Source organism: Trichosurus vulpecula, chromosome 7 (assembly GCF_011100635.1).
Source record: "Trichosurus vulpecula isolate mTriVul1 chromosome 7, mTriVul1.pri, whole genome shotgun sequence".
In the NCBI taxonomy this organism is placed as follows: Eukaryota; Metazoa; Chordata; class Mammalia; order Diprotodontia; family Phalangeridae; genus Trichosurus; species Trichosurus vulpecula.
The window spans coordinates 169143368-169166796 of record NC_050579.1 but is presented as its reverse complement, the minus strand read 5'-3'; the positions used below and the strand labels follow the sequence as shown (position 1 = coordinate 169166796).

The following is a 23429-nucleotide window of genomic DNA, read 5'->3' as shown; positions in this document are numbered from 1 at the left end:
TGTCTTGACAAATATCAAGGCACAGGAAGCCATGAGGTTTTTATTAGATGAGACAATAAAACTTCTAAATGTAACAGTTTTTGGCAGGGTCTACACTAAAATCATTTAGGAGGTTTGGCCATTTTCCAGGTATTTCAATCTTGGCTTTACTATTTCAATAGAAAACTGCATTAATTGCCATATTAAGTATCCATTCTTATTCAAAGGAAAAAATAACTGTCTCATAAGACGTGGACAAGTTTTGGAAGCAGATCCTTTTGCCAATTAGATTTAGGATGCAAAAGCTATAGTCATTGCTTTGGGTACCTTCTCATGTTCTTTCTGTTTACCTTGAACCTCCTGCAACTGTCTTCCTAGAAAATATTTTTTTTTTGCATCAGAGTCAGATTCATGTACACAGGGCATACAAATAATTTCTAAAAAGCTTCCAGAGAAATGATTAGTCTTTGAAAACTCAAATTCAGAGGTTTTCCTTCTCACTTTTGCTTAGCAGTTCTGACAAATTACATTTGCTAACTACTGTATATGCATTTTACTTTTCACTAAATCTTTGGTGACACATTGATATCTCTCTCAAATAACATCAAAATAGTAAACTCTAGTATTAAGGCCATCTATGTTGAAACCTTATGCAATTATTTTGAAAAGAACTAAATATTAGATAGTTCATAAAATTTAGAGCTGGGAAGGGAACTTAGAGACCACCTGACCTCAATTTTTTAAAAAAATTGATTTTAAAAATTAAGAAACAAATTCAGTGAGGCTGTGACTTTTCTCTAATTGGAGGTTGTTAAGCAGATTGTAGAACTACTTGTCAAGTGTGTTATAATAGACTAGAGGCTGCCAAGGTCCTTTTCAACTCTAAAATTCTGTGATTTGTCTAAAGTTACACAGGTAGCATGTAAGAGAAGTGGTAACTGAAACCAGTCCTCAAAAAATCCAGTGCTCTTTCTAATATAGTGAGAAATATATAAATATATAAATTTACATTCCTTTTGAGCCTCAGTGAGTCACTAATTGAATTTTACTTTAGATTATGAGTGAAATAAAGTACCAATCTAAAATGTTTAAAATAATTTTAATGCTCCTAGTTAATACTGAGATAACCTCAATAATACAGAGAAATACATTATTCAACGTCTTTTAAGTAGAATTGATAGTTTTAAGAAACTATATAGCTTAATTTAAAAAAGAGAAGTTTTGGTCACTATACTCATTATACTTAATGTAAATGAAAAAATATATTAGAAATCAGATTAGCTATTATTTTATGATATTTATATATCACATATTTCAAATGACATAAAGGGCTTCTTATGTAATCACACTAGATAATATGTAAGGTGCCTTTGGGAGATAAGATTCTATGACCTTGTAAATTTGGGGGGAATAATCAATATACTTTAGTATTTTTCAATATAAAGAGGCTTTACATCTTTGACCTAGGTGTTTTAGTAAAACTAGTACAATTTAGCATTTTGAAAAATACTACAGATGAGACCTACATTTAGTACACTACAAAAAGGGTGTACCTTGTTAGGGGTACAAAGGATGGGACAGATGGCTCTGTCTCTCTTTGGTGCCACTCCACCAGGCTCTTAATGTTCAATGAACCTTTACTTTCTCATCTCTGCACTCTCACTTCCCCCCCTCCCCCAACCCCCCCCCCCCCCCCCCCCCCCCCCCCCCCGCTCCTCCTAAGTTTTAGACATCCCTTTCCTCTGATTTATGGTGTAGTCTCCAGGCAGCCCTTGAATGTATCTGGTGATAGTATCACAGAAATTAAAACTTTTGAAAAACCAGATCACATGTATTCTAATATAATGCCACTGCATACTCTCAAAAAGCTAAGAAAAGCATATTAGAAAGAATGTAAATTTACTTGGTCCATTATAAGGAAAGGATTTTCAATCATTCTCCAAATCCAAGTGGTTGATTTATAGGAGTATATAAAAGAAGGAAAAAAAAAAACTATAAAAGCTCATGTTAACAAATGCATTAGTGAAAAACTAAAACTTCAAATCCAAAAAAACCTCTCAAATGAAACAGAAAAAACAAACAAACCACAGTTCTAGTTCAGTAGCTTCTCATAGCTTAATTATGTCAGGAAAAGTGGAAAAAGTTTTCTTGAGGAAAAAAATCTACAATCCTTAAAGGTTCAGGTCAATTTCAAAGTAATGATACAATATTTTGTCAATAATTAAAATAATATTAAGTACATTTATAAGAATCCTTTTTAGCAGCAACAGTTGTTCACAGTAACTTTCTCCTGAACTTTTAGCCCCAGAAGGTTAGCATTCAGGAAGCTCAGCTGCTGTCTAACAAACTTAATTAATCAAAAAGTCATTTCCGAGCTGTAACTATGAGTAAAAGCGCTTCAAGTGCGCTAGCAAGCATACAAGTTAATCAAAATGCTAATGCAGTACAAATTAAAGTTGTGATTAACATTTCACAGTAGCTGCTTAAGTGAATTGATCACACAAATGGGTTAAGCATTACTCATTTCCTACAGCCCCAAACGGGAAAAGGTTTTGCTGGTAGGCTCAGAAAGAGGAAGCTGAGGATAGAAAGATTCTTCATAAGCAGTGTCACATCTTTAAAAAACCATCACCAAACTGCCATACAAAAGCTTCTAAGTAAAATCACACTGTATGGGGGAAGAGAGGGAGGGCTTTGTGGGTGATGGAGGGTGGTGGAAGAGTCCTGGAAGGCATTTTGCTAGTAAATCTACACGACTATTTGCTTATACCCTTAAATCTTCACATTGAGTAATTGGTTGCTTCCTGTTTCTATGTTGTTTCATTTTGTGCTTTGGAAATCCTGAAATAAAATTAAATTAATAATGGAAAGTGCACTGACTGGAGTTCTAATCCTGAGTCATATTTACTAGCTGTGTGGCCCTGGCCAAGTCACTTATCTACTCTGTGTTTCATTTTCCTTTTTTATAAAATGAGAACAGAAAAAGACTTCTATCATTTCCCCTACTAGCTTGTTTTGAAGGCTGCTTTATGTAAATGTGAATAGTTATTATTAGTTCTTCATTTTCCAAACAAGAAATCAGAGCCCCAGAGAACTAAAATGACTTTCCTAAATCTACATGGCTGATCAAAAGGGCACAAGGAAAATGAGGACAAAAACATAGGTCTCCTGATTTCCTAATCCAGGGCAATTTTTAAAAAACTATACTATGCTGTCTTTCCCACATACAGACAATACAATTATAGGATTAATATTAGTGGGTGCACTCTTAGAGAAGACATGTTAATGAATGAACATTTTTTTCTTTTATGCCTATTCAACAGATTTGAGGAGAGGGACCCTCTCTTTAAAATAATGTATTATTTTATTTAGTAGTCTAGTTGCTAACTATATGATCCATTCTATTCTGGAAGCCAATTAATACTGTAGTCTCTCTCTAATTCAATTTAATTCAATAAACATTTATTAGATGCTTACTTTGTGAGATATAGAGTAATTATATTTAGCTTATCTACGGGAATTAAAAAAATACCTCATTTAGATGGATATATTTTAACCACCTTTAACCAAAACATTTTTTGAAGATATTGAACAAGGGATTTGACCAAGTACTTCTTTTGTTAAGCCTAAAGATACTTGGGACATTTTTTCTTGCAAACGATATTTGATTCTCTAATTCTAAACCCTGTTCATGTAATAGGCCTTGACATCCCTCATCACACTGGTATCCTGTTGAGTCTGTGCTTAACCCATTCATAGGTAAATACTCCTTAAAGGCTAAGGCAGTTCTACTCATAAAGAAGTTTTATCCGGCTAACATTAAATATCTATGTGATTTTATTTACTAGAAATGGAAGTCCTTGGCTAATACAAATGAAGAGGCAATTACAGCCATACTAGTTCTCAAAAAAGAAAAAAAAAAGTTGTGCCATGAATAAAGACTGAATCCACTCCCTGATCTCAGAATTAAATATATTTTTTTGTTTGAAGATGGAATAGAGTAGTTTTAGAATAGCAGAGCATTAAAGAACAGAACATTAGCTGGTGCTATCTAAAAGGTACCAAACTTTTAAATGGGTACTAAATGTTGTCATAGACAGGTATATCAATTTATTATATTTGATATTTTGTTAAGTAAGCTGCAGACATCACAACTAGGGCAGCTTTCGTAAAAACCTTTAAGTTCTTCTGAGCAAAGTGGCATCAGAGAATAATATTGGCCTGCTTGATATCGCCCCAAGCATAAAAAGAGGTAAATTAGAAATTCAAGTCCATTCAGTTAAAATAGGTAAAAATAGGCCTTAAAAAAGGCAAAATAAATAGAAAAAGAGCAAAGCAATCTTAAAATCTATTTTACTTCTTTAAAACACAAATTTCTTGAAAGGTGAGACTTCTTGTTTATTATAATGACAATGGCTAGCATTTGTACAGAGCTTTGGAGTGTACAAAATGCTTTAGATATTTGACATACTGCTTGATCTGTACGGCAGATATGAGAGGTAGGGCCCATTATTATTATCCCATTTTACAGAGGAAAAAACTGAAGCTGAGATAAGTTACTTGCCCAGGTCACATAATTGGTAAGTGGGTGAAATAAGATTTGAAGTCAAGTAATTTGATTACAGAACAGTCTAGGTTCAAAAAAATCCACTGTAGAGCAAAATGGCTGACTCACTACAACGATATACTTAGCTTCTGGTGGCTTAATATTAGAATTATCAGCACTATACCACTGGTATTTTTTATCCCCACTGTCTCTTACCTGACCTATTAAATTCAGGACTCACAACATGGGAAAAAAACTGATTTGTAGGTTGACTCAGGATTTGTTCAAAGGACAGCAGATGAGACTAACCTGTTTTATTTTTGATAATATTGGTCATTTATTATATTTTTATTGTTTATACATGCTCCAGGTGCTATAAAGATGGCAACTATAGTGAACTGGTGCTGGACTTGGAATCAGGAAGGGCTGAGTTCAAATCCTATTTCATTTACTTACCAGCTGTGTGACCCTGGGCAAGTCATTTAGCTTGGTACTCTGTGCACATTTGGTGTTTAATAAATGTTTGTTTAGTTGAATTAAATTCTTGAGTTTTTTCCTAAAATTTCTTCTCTCATTTTCAACAGAAGAATTCCGATGACTTTAAAATTTAGGAATTCTTTGCTCTGGAAAGTGAGGAATGTTATATTTTGTTTTACAGAGGGAAAAAAAATCTAACTTCATAAAATAACATCCCTATTTTGTGGCCTTGTAGAGTATTATTGCTAGATCCTTTAAAAAACTATGTTGAGTTTTCACAGTGACAAACATACACAAATTTACTTTTGGTCTTTGCACCCATGGATCAGAGGAAATTAACTTGAAGGTCTGATATAAGCCCCCCGCCTTGATATAAACAATACTTTACAGACCTCTAAGTGTTGAGCTTAGGTGATTTTCACAAGTTTGCCTGATAAATTAGTGTCATCAATGGATTTTAAACCCATTGCTCTAGTATCCTTAAAGTTCAAATTTACACATAAAAATGACAAAAATGGAGTATGGAATGTAGATAAAAAAAATTCATTACCCTAAAGCCAAGCTGGTAATAGGCCTCTTCAAAATTAGCTTAGGTAGGTCCTCAGACAACATACAGACATAGCCCATCTCCAAGTTTAAACTCAGAGCCTTTCTAGCTTGGTAGGACCTGTCAGCAATTATGCTCCAGGGGCATAGCTTTTTAGGACATAAGGTCACCTTTATACCATAGTAAATTATAAGAGGCATCACATCAATTTTGAATTATGTTAGTTTTCTAATCATCCATTGCTTTGTCAATTCAGAAAAGCAACGTAGCTCAGTGAGCCAATCAAACAACCAGCCACTTCCTCTCTCCAGTCTTAGTTTTGTCATTTATTTGTTGTGTAAGCTTAGGCCAGTCACAACTTCTTGGCATATCTCATCAGCAAAATACAGATACTGGCATTGATTCTGAGGGTTAATATAAAGGCTTTTTTCTTTCTGAAATAATTTCTGTTCATGTATCAGGAACTACAGATACATTTTATTAGCTAATGTAATCAAGAGAAACATCTTCAGAGGTGAAGGACCAAGATACCTAATTACGTATGTGGAAAATGGCTAAAATTTCTCAAAATAGCTGATAGATTAAAGTATGAAAATTGAAATTACTCATATCTAAAGTAGTATAGTGTGTATGCTGACAGAATGTGTGTGTGTGAGAGAGAGAGAAGAGAGACAGAGATGGAGAGAGAGTGTGGGTGTGTCTATGGGGCAATGGTCACAAGGCTTTGAGTCACATGAATAACAGGGACTAAGTAAAGATACTACTGCCAGTAATACTAAAATGGGAAAAAAGAAGCAGACAAAAACATACAAATCTCACTGATTAAGGATTTGTGGAGGTGAGAGAGTATGTAAAGGGTATATCCAGGATGTTTTTGAGTTGGGAAAATATAACAACCAAATTCTTTGTAAATGACTGTACTATGGTGTCCATAATATGAAATAATCTATCTAGTATGATATCCTATGAACTAAAGAGGCTAGAATTTTTCACACTTTTTACACACTTAAACAATTCTAAGAACTTTAAAGTATCAATCTATCCCTACCTCTTTTAATCTCAGAATCATTGTTTACTTTATAAACATTAATATATCATCTGTGTAGGGTGTTAGTTTTGCTCAGGCAGTAGAGGTTAAGTGACTTCCCCAAGTCCCAAGCAACACTGGAGCTGACTTTATGGTTAATCCTGTTCTCAGACTACAAGGTCATGCCACTGTTCCATGAAGGTAGTAGTAGCACAACACATTATAACTTTCCATCAGCCTGCATAATTGCTACCTGAAAAAAAACCAAAAACAAAACTCTGTTTAAACAAATGCTTACAAAAGCTTGAGCATATGTATGCCAATTGAAAGTTGCAGTGCCCAGGGTTTAGGAAGGTGAGCCAATCATGGAAAAATTTATCAACTCTTTAGTTTTCCAAAGTTTTCCATCAGTCACCTGAATATTTTTTCCTCTTCCCTACTAATTTATCTTTATCATAAGTTTGAAGGGGAAAGGGTTGTGAGAACAGGATTTAAGATGCGAATCTGACTGACATTTCTTTATAGTTTTAATAGTGTAAGGATGGAGATCCTTAAGCTTGAAAAGCTGGGTAACCAAAAAGGATTTAACATTTAAGACTGTCAATGCTATTGCTCTTAAAACGACCAACATAGGATTAAGAAAATCCCACGTCACTAAGAAGAAACCCATAATGGAAACTAAAAAATAAACAAAAAGCTAAAAAAAACTTGACCATACCTAACTTTCCTCTTTGCCACTGGCTTAGACTGACTTCTCTGAAATCATCCTATTGTTTTTATTTCTCCATAGCTTTTAAGAACTGAAGTAGAGGCATGATGAGAAAGGCAAATAAAGAACATATATAGGAATTCTCTTCAAATAAAATCAACTCAGGCGTTATAATATTATCTATCTATGTATCTATGTATCTATCTATCTATACTTGTAGGTTTATAAACGTACTTAAAAAGTTTAATCCCTTTTACAATTCCTTTCATCCCAGAATTCACTAAAGGGTCAATGATTAGAAAAAAAAATTACAGTGCCTACATCAAGTGTTACCCTACTGCTAAAACTTTAGGGTCTTTAACCTTAGCTTGTAAAGAGTGCCTAATGAGAAGCAAATCATCTTCTTGGAGACATAAACCCTGTGTTAGTCACAAAACAATGTCAAAAATATTTATGTCTTTAAGTTCCCTGGGCCTGTATTTGACAGTTCTTCATAGACCCCCATCAGCATAAGAATAACAGAAGACATATTCATTATAATAGATTCTTTTTGTGTTTTAGAAAAACAATTATTTTGAAATTTCTATACATAAAATGAAAACTAGGAAAATATTTCCTTCACCATGCTAATACAAAGAAATAACTCAGTGAGTTTGTATAATCTTATTTCTAAGAAACTAGAACTGAAGGCATTAAACTCTTGCTACATGGAGCAGATTATGGTATTCTTAATGGCGCTTTGCTATAAATTAAATAAAAAATGTTCAATTTAATTGCATTTTCACCGAAACTGATTTACAAGTCTCATCAACCAAAATAATAAGAGTGATATTTCAGTCTTAAGGAAAAAGACAAATAGATCCTTCTTTGTCTGAACCACCTATTTGGCTTTGAAATAATATGTGGAACAATATCTGCCATTTTATATTTGCTAAATATTTAATTTTGGAAATAACCAGATTTCACATTTATTGTTTTCTTTAATTATTCTTATTTTCATGTAATTCACTAAGTATAACCATAATGCAGAAATACATTTTTAAAACTAAACCACATTTTTCTTTGAAATTAAACAATACTGTAACACATAAGGAGAAAAAAATAGTATAAAAACTGACGGTCATACCTGACACACTCTAACAGCTTGGTCCAATACTGTTTTAGTGTCAGTGCCATAATCTGGGCATGGTAACATGGCTCGGCTGAAATGAGCTTGCAGCAGGAGATGTGATTTTGTGTGGGAATTGTCAAATGAATGAGGATTTACTTCAATGGGGAGACTCCTTGCCAGTTCACTGTTCATCTGATCTTCATTGTGCCTTACTGGCAGATCTGCATACTCTTCAGCATCCTTAAAAACAAAATGGGAAAATTGTATACACACACGTATGTATTTTTAATGTCCACATAGATGTATTTCTTTTGTGACTAAGAAAAATAGTTCCTTTGCTTTTGATTGTACCTCAAAAAAACTTTTAGAAATCAGGCCTACTGCCATATTTCTTACGCTTTTGCTTACTTCAAACAACCATTCTGACTGTTAACATGGTCAGTGGTGATATGCAGTCTTTTGGATGTGTGTGGGTGTGTGGGTATGTATTACTAGGTAGCACACAGCTTAAAGCTTATTTTATTCTAAATTATAGATGAGGGAAAGACATTTTGGAGTCATTCATAATTTGGAAATTTCCTTGGTTTCATCCTTCTGTCTTTAAAGTCATACTCAGTAAGGCAAAATTCTATTAACCTGATAGGCTGGGCAAACTTTTATGAGGTTTGTTAAACTGAGCTGAATGATGTGAATATGTGAATGCTGAGAAACTGAGATGACAGAAACACAGAAATGGCCTACTTCACAAATTTAAATCTACTCTGGGGAGGAAGCTATACCCCAGAGTATCTAACAAATATCCTATGTGAATGACTGGATTTGAGGGGTCACAGGCCTTTCTGCTACTATATAATCTTTTCCCAACTCTATTTGCCCATGAAATCATGTTGAACCATTTCACACAGGGGCTGTTAACTTTTTGTACCAGTCTGGTGAAGTCCATGGACCACTTCTCAGAATAATGTTTTTAAATACATGCAATAAAATGTATAAGATTAGAAAGAAAACCAAAAGTTAGTAAAAATAAAGATGTGATTTTTTTTCCCTATCCAAGCTCACAGACACCCCTGGTTAAGAACTCCTGGTCTAGAGGATATTTTTCCCTAGTAATTACATAACTACAAGAATCACAAAATTGATGTTATAAAAATATATTTTACTGTTTTATTAATGAGTGTGTTATGTTCTAGAGAAGTATATAGGCTTCTTCCTCTTAAATTTTTTTTTTTAGCTCTAGCTATTAGTGTTGTGTGAATATGGAATCTTACTTTTCAAAAAGCAATTATTTGAGAAACACCCCATTGCCCTTGATAACTGAGCTATTCTTTACATATAGTTTTAACTAAATCAATCATTTGTTCTACAATTATCCCCCTTTCCATGACTTGTTTGATTCTTGTTGACTCTTGGATGTGAAGGAAGTTACTGATGGCACCCCTTAGAGGTTTCATTATGATATTCAGTACTCTGTAGTATTCAGTACATTCCCTTCCCCACCCTTCATTTTCTTCTATGCATAACTTTGTAAAGCTTGATAGAGGAACCTCTTTTCTACATAAATGACAGCAGGGTCACTACATTTAGACTCTTATCATAGCCCCCAATGTACTAAATGAGGAAGCAGAAACGGCACTAGAGAAAACAAAGAGGAAAAAATTGCTGAACTAGATCGAGTATACACAGAGGAGGGAACTGCTGGAAGTTAACACAACTGAGTGGGCATTGAGGGACATGCTAGTATTTATATAGTGCTTTAAGCTTTGCAAAATGCCTTACAAAAATTTTCTCAAAACAATACTGGGAGGTAGGTACTATTATTATCCCTACTTTACAGAAGAGGAAATTAAGGTAAAAAGAAGTTAGGTGAATTTCCCATGGTAACACAGCTAGTCAATGTCTGCAGCCAGACTTATGCCCAGGTCTTCTGATTCCATGTTCAGAACTATCCACTGTTCCACCTAGCTGCTCAACGTATCTGAAAGATGGGAGAATACCAAACCCTTGGGAAAAAATGATGGACTTTATAAGAGTAAAGTCCCCTCCTAAAAGGTATAAAGAGAATAAAATAATTCTTGTCCCACCGATTTAATTCTAGGAAAAAATTTTTTGAGAATAATCTGCATATATGCATATATATGTATATATACATGTACTATACATGTATCTCTCTCTCTCTCCCTCTCTCTCTCTCTCTCTCTCTCTCTCTCTCTCTCTCTCTCTCTCTCTCTCCATCTATCTAAGAGGTATCCTTTATGAAGGTATGACAATAGGAAGACTCTGCAAATATTTTATGGCAGACCAAATATTTGCAGACATACAAATAACTGAAAGGTCTAGTGAATTTAAGATCCCTCTGTGCTTATAGTTTGACTATAAGTACTTGATTTTGCAGAACAAAATGCCCCATTAATATAGGCTTCTCAAAGAATGTGTCTTCCTTGCATATATCTGTTGTTTCTCACAACTGGAAATGTCCAATAGAGACAGTCTTGCTTTTTCCTAGAAGTTAGCATATGTTCTTGGCATACAGTAAACATTTAATACATTTTTGTTCATTAATCCATATACCAAAATTAGAGGGTTTTTTTTTTTGCCATGATCCTAGACAATGCTCGATTTAGAGACAAAATGGAAGACACATTCTCCCTAGGATGGTGAAGTCTTCTGGGTGCTCCTATTTTGGGATGACAGAACTGATTGTATCAAACTCCAAAACAATGTAGAGCCTCCTAAATGAGATCTTTCATCACTCCTGTGAATTCTACACAAGAAAAGTGGATGCAAAATTTCTATTACTCAGACTATGACACAGAGTTAGAATGGCATCTCATAGAGACTGTCTACCTATCTCTTAAGAAGAATGGACATCTCTTTACCCATCTCTTAGAAGAGATATCATCTATATCTTAGAATGAACAATGAGTTGGACTAAGAACTGAATAGACGCAGAGAAGGCTGGATCACTTTTGGAAAACTGTATACTGCTTTAACGTCCCCAGAACTTCTCCCAGAAACAAGGGTCTATTTCTTTTTTAACAACATTGTTCTGGTGATGCTGTCTAGTTATATCATTGAAAACTAGATTCAGAGAATTAAAACTAAGGGTCATCCAAGGAGCAACAGAAAGATGCACACTAGGACTGAGTAGTCTGACTATGAATTATTGCACATGAGACATGTATAGGATGCCATCAGAAAGATGTATGACCAGATGATAGAGTGGGCCGCTCCCATGGTGTGAACAAGGGATAACTAGATAGCTCGTGTGTATAATGTCAAGAAATGAATGGACAGTCTGCATCATGGACTCCTTGTAAAGCCTCACATAACATCCCAAACTTCTTTTACGTACTTATTGCACATGATTAGTATGTTAATTATTTGGGAATGCATCATCCCTTCTACTAAACTATACAGACCCCTTTAAGGGCAAACAAATGTCAACTAAAATTTGCATCTTTCTCAACACCTAAGAGAGTGGTTTGCATATTACAGATAATAAAGATTTGATAAATTAATATAGTAATTCTTTTGTATTTTAGTTTTTTTTGTTAATTTTGTTATTCTATGCATTGCTTAGGTTCTGTCCAAGACTACCATTTTCTCTGTCTTGTCTTTTCTTTCTGTAGAGGGGCAGTAATTTCTCATCTGCTTGAGCACACTAATTTCTTTGGGTCAACCACTCCCCATTATCTGACTGGACCTCTCTTTGCTCTTCCTATTTTTATATTGGGGCAGCAGTTGGGAAATGGGCCATACCATAACATGCAATCTTATTTGAGGTTAGGAGAAAAGCTATTGGCAGTGATGTGGAGCAGATGTTTCATTGGTCAGTTTATCAAGCCATCTAATGCGTACCTAGGACAAAAGGGATGGAAGACAGAGTACTTTGCTTTATAAACTTATTGTGGAGATAAATCCTCAATACATGAAATAATCAAGAAGCAAGAAAGTATTTAATTAAATTATGTAACAGAGACAAGTGCAGTAGGAATGCAGAAAGGTGAGACAGAGTTGTGAGGGAAAGTTCTACGGAGGAGGAGGAAGGACTTGTTCTAGATCTTGAAGGATAGTTATAAGATAGTTATGAACATCTTAGGAAGGAAAAAGAGCATGAACAAATATAGTAGAAAGAGGAGGAAGAGTCTAAAATGATTCCAAGGAATCAAGTCAGAGGGATAAGGAAAATGATACTTCCAACAACAGCGAAACTGGGAATACAATTGTATGCAGTTCAACCTTGCTCTTGGACAAAGGAAGTGTAAAATAAAGGGCAATAATCTAGATAATTCAGGAATCTACCCAGTCTCATCCATGCCCCCATCCAAAAGAGTAAGCTTTAAATTCACTTGTAGAATGTACTAGGCTAAAAAGATCTCAATATTCTAGATATTCTTTAGTCCATATGAAATAATCAAATTCTATTTGGTTTGTTCCCAGTAGAAAAAAATCAACACGCTATTATGTCACATAAAATGATATGGATCAAAAGTTATGTAGGAAATTAGGTTAGGCCTAAAAAGAAAATGAATTGTATGCAGGTCAGCAAGATTTTGAGTTTTAAATGAAAAACACAAATCGTCTACTAAGTAATTCAGAAACTGTCTTCACCCCAAAGATAATAGTTACTATCTGTAGTAGGGTGTGAACTTGTTCACATTTGGAAGTATCATATCATGGAGATGATTTCTCTGGTAGTGAGCAAAGGTTAATTTTCAGGGTCAGATAAAATTTTTTATGGCAGGCAACTTTTTGGAAATTATTTATAAGTCTATAAATGAAAAAGTAAAATCTTAGTGTGGATATTATCCTGAGAAATCCATTTGATTGAAATAGCCAATCCAGCAATCTCTGTATTTAATGCATGCTACAGTCTCTCTTGGCTAGTGGCTTTCCAGTTCCTTTGACTAAAAGCCCTCTAAACCAATTAAATATGATTTTTTTCCCCCCTGGCAGTTACAATGCAGCATAACCTCAGGGAGCCGGGGGATAATACTGGTAACTGAATTCCTATAGCATTTCTACCCTTAGCAAAGATACATTACTTAAAAAGAGTTTAGTAATCACGTAAAAGTGGTACATCTTTTCTCCCACCCTCTGCCCCAATTCTGCAACATGACCAAACATGAACATCTTATTTGCTTTAAAAACTAAAGGGATGGTGATGGTAAGACCAGAAACTATTCTGCCTTTTTTACTGGGAGAGGACAGTATATGATATAAAGGAGAAGAATTCATGATATTGCTTGCAAATAGCTGCTGCAGAGAAGTGACAGGCATCATCAACTAAGGAAAATTTAGTCTTATTTTCATCGGGACAAGACTGAAATCTTTATCATCCTTTGTAGATTAGATTGATTTCGGTGAAAGTCAACATGAAGATGGTGGCAATCACACTTCTAGTAATGGAGGAAAACGTAGAAAGTAACTTCATATTACTTTTCAAATAAGAGATGCATATTTACTTTAACAGTTATCAATGAAGTGCAATCCACAAGTGTTTGATTTAGGCACTTGGAGGATCTTACCTAAAATCTGTTTCCATCTATTAGATAGCTGTCTTTCTTCATTATTAAGCTTGTCATAATAGATGTTGTTGTGATCACCACATTTTACTGGGCAAAAAGGATTTAATCTAATGCTTCATCATAGTATGGAAATGACTCTGGGCTCCAGAAGGTTATGCCTGTGTAGGACAAGCCCTGGCAGGTTCTACCAAGCTGGAAAGGTTCTAAGCTCAGGGCCTATGACAGACTAAATATCTTTTGTACAAAGATCAGACTAGTTAAGGGATGAGCATATCTTCACCTGTACCTGTAGTACACTGGAAGACTATGGGATCTAACAGGTGGTCTACTTCATTGTAAATGTTTATAAGACAATATCTAGATTTTTATTTTTGAAAATAGTCATTTGCTTAAGGCAAGTATCAATGTCTCAACAAAAGTACAGCTATTCCTACCATTAATTCCTTTCTCCCACTACCCTCACCCCAAAAGTGGCAAACTGTAGTAACAGGTTCATTTTATCTTTTGTTCCATCAAATTTGTCAAATTGTTTGTTTTCAAGAAGTAATATCCTATGAAAATGAGCTCATTGTGTTTTAACTTGGCTTAACCTGCTAAGAACCCATGGTTTGTTCTATAAGAGGTCTCACTGACTTCAGAAGTCACTTAGGTGACTTGATCTACCTAGTTTGATAGCCTGGAGGATGTTGACTCAGTTTCTAAGGCTGCCTACTTTAGAGAACAAAGGAGCAAAGAACCATAGATTCAGGGCTGGAAGGGGCCTTAGCGATAATTTAGTCCAACCCCTTCATTTTTTGATTTTCAACTAAATTTATACTTAATATGTTTCATTTGGAAATTTGTATTTTAAATCACCTAAATGCATAATTACCTTCTTTAAAATATAATTCACCAAATTGATAACTGGTTTATGAGTAACTGGTTTTTGGTTAATTTTTTCCTGAGAATCACACACATTCTGTAACTGGGTCAATGAACATTTTGGTTCTCTGAAAGACAATGCTCTCATAATATGAGAATGCATTCATAATTGTGTATTCTACAAAGAGACTGTCAAATTAAAGATAAAATATTCAGGGTTTTGTATCCCTCTTGAACTATAGATTTGATACTGTGGGCTTTAGTCTCCAATCTCCAATCAGACTTCTTTTAAATCCATATTAATTAAATGTTCACAAAGGCAAGTGATTCTGAATGTGATGTGGAAAAATGCTCTTTTCAATGTACCTTAGTGAAACTAACTGAAATGACTGTGGTAAGACAGTGTGTAAGGATAAACCTTTTTTTACTAGATACCAGGTAAAACTTCTTAGAAGAAAAAGAGCTATTGGATAAGTTATTTTGATATTAAACATCAGTATTTTTTAAATCAAAGTAAAATCAGTGAAAAACATTTTAATGAAAAGTTTCTAGAACCATTAGAAATATTAATTAGCATTTTATTATGTGATTGCTTACTCCAGAGGCAGATTAAAAATGAAGACAGACTGAAGACAACTGCTTTTTAATCCTCAATCTCACTGCCAGAATCTCTTGTGAAAACTGTGGTCATTTATTCCTGGAATCTCGGGTCACCATCCTTCTAAGCCCTTTAGAATGTTGCATGTTTGCTTCACTCCTTTACTTAGCTCTTTACTCCTTCAAGGATTTCATTCTGGATTTTTCAGAATATTTACAAAGGAGATTTTTCACTGAGTTTAGCTTTCTAGTTCAGAAAAACAGAAGAGTCACAGAATTGACACTGAGCAGCACTAGCACCTAGCATTCAAGAAACACATACACACAAACACACACACACACACACACACACACACACACTCTCAAACCTCTACTTCTTCCACAATGTGACATGTATTTACTTCCAAAACCTTCCTCTAATTTTAAACAACTTGTCTACTTAATTTCCTGTGTGTGATCGTTGACTGTAAGTGAGGTTCATTTTCTTATCTGCATCATGTAGGTAATTAAAGGAAATTGAGAATAGGGAGTGAAGCTTTTATGCAACTGGGATTGAAGCTGAAAGGAGGGCACCAAGGTCAGCGGAGTCCATTATATTTTTATGTGAGAGGCCGCTATGTCTGCCCTGTCCTTGTTTGTTTAGTGTAGGCTGGACAGACTACTAACTACAAATCTGTTTCTCTGATTTGCCCAGCTGTCCTGGAATAAAGACATCTTCTACTGCAAATGTTAAATGACAGTGATTGACAACCCTATGATGAACTCTGCTTGTAACCCCCTGCTACTGTTTTTAGATTGCACAAGAAAAGACAGAATAAAGAAACATCCTTCATAATCACATCAAATGGGCCCTGCTGTTCACTCAGTAGTTTTCATTTTCATTTTCCTTTTCATTACAAACCTCAATCTGCTCTGCAAATGGCATGAACTTAGCTACCCCATGTAAAGTCCAGAATTGTGTATTACTCTGTTTTGTTTGCATACTGTACTTATTTTAGTTAGCAGTGAAACAGGTTCTGATATGATGCTTTAGTCCAACCATCACATCATACAACTTGTAGCACCTACTTGTTCACATGGGAACAATCTGGCAAATATAGACTACAGTGAAATTTCTTTCAGTGTTTTGCTGGCACTTGGGTAGAGGTGAAGCTGCAAGGAATTCTATCCCATATGTGACTTTTTTTTTAAAGACACCCATAATAAATTAACTTTGCAGTTTATCCTGGGTTTGACAGAAATTAGTGGCTGCTTATACTTTTATCTTCTACCTTGGCCTATTCTATCTTAGAAAAGTTACTGGAAAACTATTTGTTAACTGGATCTCTGCATTTGTTCTCCTCTTAGATAAGCTGAATAAAATAAAATATTTTTCCCTGAGTAAACTGTTAATCTGAAATTAATAGTCAACATGAATTTATACTTTGTCTCAAGAAAACATTACATAACAGCAAAACTAGTACTTTTATGTAGCTGCACATCCCATTGCCTACATTTAACTTACTAAATAGCAGATAAGAGGGCACTTGTGCAGCAGAGGCTGTAGCCTGATCAATGTGAGAGACTAAAGAAGCTTTATGCTTTAACTTAATTTCTGTCATGGGAAAAGTAAAACTTATAAAGTTAATGAGTTCTAGACTTTAAGTAGCACTTGATTAATTTGTAACATACTGAGGCGTTAAAACAAACCAAAATTAGTTTCTCACATTCCAGTGCCTTCTTTTGGCCACTGAAGCTTTATTGAACGCATTTCAGTAAATTTCCCTGCCAGTACCTATTTTAATTTCATTGCCTTTTCACACTATTCATTACCTAGTTGTTATATATATCATTTTTACAATAACATTTGAAAAACATTTTAACATTTGCTATATCACATCCAGGAAAACCAAAAGGTAAAAAAGAAAAGAAAATGTATTGTATATTCCTTTCTTTTTTCTATGCACTACTTCAAGGCAAATTAATGCCTTATATTCAATCATTAACATTTTCCTAAGGGAGCAAGTAGGGAGAGGACAAGATGGAAAATTTTTTAATTGAACCTATCCAAATTCTCAATTAGCTCTGTTTATAATATATAATAATTAGCACTTACCTTAAAGGTATTTATTAAACTGAAATAATTTCCAACTCCTTATTGAATTAATGCATAAATGTATAATAATGGAAAAAAACCCCTCATACACTGTAGTTATCTGGCATTTATAGCCAACCTGCAAATTAAGGTTTAATTTAATTCACAGTTTCAAGGTAAATTATGAATGAACCTAATAAGACTCTGGGTAAAAATAATGGAAATGAAAAAGGTGCCTTATGTTGTCAAAGAGTATTTGCTTCAAAATGAACAGTAAAAATTCTAATTACTTAAATATTAACAATGCCTCATTTAAAATGTGCCCACAACATCCTTTACCAAAACAAAAGGTTCAAACAATGTTATGATGTGCAGATGGCAAAATACTTAAAGATGACAGTTATAATTTTAATTTCTTAGAATGTCAATGTGTATTTGATTTTCAAGACTTGTATCTATGTATGTGTGCATGATTTATAAGAATATCTCAAACTTATGGAGATACATTTGGCCTGCAGCAAAATTTAGGCATGCACAGATTTATGTGCCTAAAACAAACATGAGCAAGAGGAAACACCTTTTCCCCCCTTTGTGAGAACTGACCACATGGCTGACAGCTGGATTTTAGGGGATCTTGCAATGGTGGGTACCACTAGGGTTGTTGTACTTAAAATAATTTCAGTGATAACAATTCCATCAGAAACTCCTATTTTCCAGGATTTATAGCTAAGACCTTAAAAAATTGCTCTTTGATGAAACTTGGCAAAAAAGGAACTCAGTTTTGAAGGATGTAATGAAAATGCTTTGTAGTTTTAAAAATGTTTAGATTTTTTTTGAGAAATAAGAATCTTAGGGCTTAGCAACTTTGAATCCTAAGAGAAATATTGATATTTATATCAATTTATAACAGCCATTTAAGGTTATCATAACTCTTCACAACCTATCGTTGAAAGCTTTACAAACTTTTTCTTATGACTTTGCATTTTCTCTTTGGAAATATTCCTTCATTTTTTTTGGGAGGGGATAGGGGAATTCCTGGAAGTCAAACAACTGTAAAAATTATCTGAGATTCAAAAATAAAAACAAACAATCCTTCCCCTTAGAATTTACTAGATATTAAAGTATAGCCTAAAAATTATTTCACTTAACAACTATTTGCTGAGTACCCATTATATAGACAGGGTTATTCTAGGTGCTCTGAGAGTCAAAAAGTAGAATATGCAGAACCTTCCCCTCAAGGAGGCTTGCAATCTCAACTGCAAAAAGGGATAATAACAGCACCTATTTCCTACAGGGTTATTGTGAAGATCAATTGAGATAATATTATACAGTGCTTAGCACACTGTCTGGCACATACTAAGCCCAACATAAATGTTACCTATTATTATGATGATGATAAGGAGCAGGAAAGCTAAATAACAAATCAGTAATTAAATCACAATGCAAAGCAGTTCAAGATTTGTCATGAGGCAATATGTGATCCAATGCTAAGTCAACAGCAAAGCCCTAAGTGTTATGAGTAGAATGGTCAGTGAAGGCTTCATTGAAGAGGTTAGACTCAGGTTGGGTCTTTAAGTACAAGGGAGGTTTACACTGCCAAAGAAGCAGCAAGGAAGACATTTCATTTAGGGGAGGGGCAGGCACTATGAAAAAAGATTTGCAGATGGCAGGCTTGGTTGATACTAAGCAATTGGCTGGAGGGTAGTATTTATTCAGGGGAATGGTACAAAAGGAGACTGGAAAGGCAGGATGGGGCCTTACTGTGGGGATCCTTGAATGGCTGACAAAGTTCAGACTATAGGTTTTTGAGAAGAATGAAAGTGCTATTTTAAGAAAATTACTTTGGCTATAGAGTATAGGATAGACTAGGGGAGGAAGGGATTGAAGACTGGGAGATCTATGAAAAAGTACTACAATAATTCAGGTATGAGATGATTAAAAACCTTTACTATGCAGGTGTCAGTGGAAATGAAAAGAAAAAAAAGAATGTGGGAGACACTCAAGAAAACTGTGAGAACTTGGTAACTGATAAGATGCGAAAGAAAGCGTCTGGAAGGGAAGGAAAGTGTCACAAAACTTCAAAATTTAGGGCCTGGACTGCTAACAGAAATAAGAAAGTAAGGCAGGAAAGTCCAGTTTAGCTGAAATAAAAACTTACCACCCCATCCCGCCCACCCACCAAAAAAATCCAAGACTATCATTGCTATATAAAGGCTCCAACAAATCCTCTGCACATAGTGAGCAGTTTAAAAAAAAAAAGTTTGCTCAACTGAATGGCACATGCAATCACAGAATCTTGGAACTGGAATGTAACTCAAGGTCAAATTTATCTCTATGGCTTTGTAAATGCTATTAACTTTGCCTAAAATGTCACTCAATGTCTACTACCTCCTTCCATGACTAACCCCATCTGACCTTGTTTACTTTTCTCTTAAGGAGACCCCTGTCATTTTAATTTTCGGTATATTTGTTACTGTATTAATATGGTTTTCTTGATATATTGCTTTGCAAACATCTCAATGTATTTCTTTTATCTGTCTCGTGTATAATATAATATCAAGTTACTAAATCTATGCTTTTTGAAGACATTACACATTTCTTTCTTTATTTCATGACTACCATAGTGCCCTATACATAGTATAAAAGCAATAAATATTATGGACCATGTTGTAGGTAAGGTGTAGTTTACACTATACACTGAAAAAATTTCACTTGTAAACCAGAAAATATAAAAAGATATTCTACCCAAGTAGCTCATGTTACTATGTCCCTTTCACAAAAAAGGGAATGGAGTAAAACAGGTTAAAATGATTTTCTTGCAACTATAACAGGCTAATAGAAGTGAGGTTAGTATTTAGAATATTTGATTTTATACACTCTGCTTCGCCTAGTAAACTATACTATTTAGTATGATACCTGCTGCCCTAAGAAAAAAAGAAAAGGACATATATACATAAGCATGTATATAAATATTTATAGAAGTTCTTTTTTTTGTAGTGGCAAAGAACTGGAAACTAGGGGGTAACGATCAATTGAGAGATGGCTAAACAAATTATGGCATATGTAATGGAATACTAATATGTTATAAAAATGAAGAGATGGTTTAGAGAAACCTGGGAAGCCTTGTATAAACTGATGCAGAATGAAGTGAGCAGAACCAGAAGAACAACAGTAATAACAACAGCTAACACTTATATAGTACTTACTGTGTGCCAGGCATCATGCTAAGCACTTTAGAAGGATTATCTCCTTTGATCCTCACAATAGCCTTGAGAGGTCACTACTGTTTTGTCTTCATTTTACCGATGAAGAAATTGAGGCAAACAGCAGTTAAGTGACTTGACCTAAGTCAGTAAGTATCTGAGGATGAATTTGAGCTCAGGGCTTCCTGACTCCAGGCCTAACACTCTAATCTACTGTGTCATTACTCTATCCACTGTACCACCTAGCTGCCTCTATACTACAACATTAATATTGTAATTAATAAATGAGCAATTCTGAAAGACTTAAGAACTCTGATCAACACAATGATCAATCATCATTCCAGAGAATCAATGATGATCAATGCTACCTACCTCATGAAAGAGAAGAGATGGACTAATATGCACGATGAGACATATTTTGGGATGTAGCCAATGTAGAAATTTGTTTTGCTTGACTATGCTTTTTTGTTTTGAGGGTTTTGTATTTCACTCTCCACCCCTTCTCACCTTGAGGAGGTGGAAGGGGGGAGAGAAAAAGATGCTACTTGATTAAAAAAATTGCTTAAAATAAAATTTTAAAATGACACGATCAAAAAGAGTAACAATATACTCCTGAAGACTAAATACTATTCTAAGTATCAAGAACAACGGACCTTTATATAGTGTTATTACTATTATTACTCTAATAAATACAATGACCCAAGAATTCACGATGAAAAATGCTATCCATCTTCAGAGAGGGAACTTTTGAACTCTGAGTGCAGATTGAAACATTCTTTTTTCACTTTATTTTTCTTCTTCTTTTTTTTGACTTGCAACATAGCTAATATGAAATGTTTTACATGACTTGATATTATAATTGATATCATACTGCTTACTTCCTCAATGGGTGAGGGAAGGGCTGGTGGGAGGGACAGAATGGAGAACTCAAAATTTTAAAAAATGTTAAAAACAGATAAATAAATTTTTAAAAATTTGTTATTCATCTTCAAAGAAGCTAAATTATTTTTAATGTATTAGTTATATGGTGAGAGATGAAACAAACATTTCTGGAATTTGTGGTTCAATTGAGTATTATTTTTTTACCCAGGATGTTCTTAACAAGACCTAAACGACTAGTAAAGCACTTAAAAAACCTATTGGGGGGGCGGAGCCAAGATAGCAGCTAGAAAGCAGGGAACAGCGTGAGCTCCCTGCCGAGTCCCTCCAAAAACCTATAAAAAATGGCTTGAACCAGTTCTAGAACTGCAGAACCCACAAAACAGCAGAGGAAAGCAGGGCTCCAGCCCAGGACAGCCTGGATGGTCTCTGGGTGAGGTCTATCCCACACGGAGCTGGGAGCGGAGCAGATCCCAGTGTGAGCAGCGAGGACCAACCAGACCAGGAGCTGGGCAGAATGTGCCCTAGCACCCTGAATCAGTGAGCTGTGACAGTTACCAGACATCTCAACCCACAAACACCAAAGACAGAGGAGAAGGTTAGTGGGAAAAGCTGCGGGAGTGGAAGGAGTTCACAGTTCAGCTTCCAGCCCCGGGAGCAGCTACAGCTGTTGTTGCTTCTGGCCCCAGGCCCACCTGGTGGGAGGAATTAAGTGGTGGATCAGAGCAGGAGTGCACAGCCTGCTGAAGATTTAAGCCCAGTCCGGGTTGGGGGTTCTTGGGGAAGGAGTAGTGCTGGTGTGACAGAGCTGGCACCTCCCCCCCAAACGTTGAACATAGAACTCGTTAGTCTACAAGCAGTCATACCCCACTGAAAAACTCAAGGGTCAAATTAGTTGGTTGGGAATATGGCCAGGCAGTGAAAACGCACCCAGATTCAGTCTGAGAATCTGCATTCTTTCTTTGGTGACAAAGAAGACCAAAACATACAGACAGAAGAAGTTAACAAAGTCAAAGAGCCTACAACAGAAACCTCCAAGAAAAACATGAACTGGTCCCAGGCCATGGAAGAGCTCAAAAAAGATTTGGAAAAGCAAGTTAGAGAAGTAGAGGAAAAATTGGGAAGAGAAATGAGAAGGATGCAAGAAAACCACAAAAAGCAAGTCAATGACTTGCTAAAGGAGACCCAAAAAAATACTGAAAAATACACTGAAGAAAACAACACCTTAAAAAACAGACTAACTCAAATGGCAAAAGAGCTCCAAAAAGCCAATGAGGAGAAGAATGCCTTGAAAGGCAGAATTAGCCAAATGGAAAAGGAGGTCCAAAAGACCACTGAAGAAAATACTACTTTAAAAATTAGATTGGAGCAAGTGGAAGCTAGTGACTTTATGAGAAATCAAGATATTATAAAACAGAACCAAAGGAAGGAAAAAATGGAAGACAATGTGAAATATCTCCTTGGAAAAACCACTGACCTGGAAAATAGATCCAGGAGAGATAATTTAAAAATTATTGGACTACCTGAAAGCCATGATCAAAAAAAGAGCCTAGATATCATCTTTCAAGAAATTATCAAGGAGAACTGCCCTGATATTCTAGAGCCACAGGACAAAATAGAAATTGAAAGAATCCATCGATCACCTCCTCAAATAGATCCCAAAAAGAAATCTCCTAGGAATATTGTCGCCAAATTCCAGAGCTCCCAGATCAAGGAGAAAATACTGCAAGCAGCCAGAAAGAAACAATTTGAGTATTGTGGAAACCCAATCAGAATAACCCAAGATCTGGCAGCTTCCACATTAAGAGATCGAAGGGCTTGGAATACGATATTCCAGAGGTCAATGGAGCTAGGATTAAAACCTAGAATCACCTACCCAGCAAAACTGAGT

General features: G+C 35.1%; 1 protein-coding gene across 1 annotated transcript in view; it reads right to left on the bottom strand.

The window, feature by feature from the left end:
* The window catches only part of ASCC3 (activating signal cointegrator 1 complex subunit 3), a 399622-nt gene that overhangs the window by 18139 nt on the left and 358054 nt on the right, over positions 1–23429 (bottom strand). Inside the window, exon 37 of the mRNA XM_036767945.1 lies at positions 8412–8636. Within this exon, the coding sequence (XP_036623840.1) occupies positions 8412–8636 (225 nt within the window). The remainder of the gene's footprint in view (positions 1–8411; positions 8637–23429) is intronic.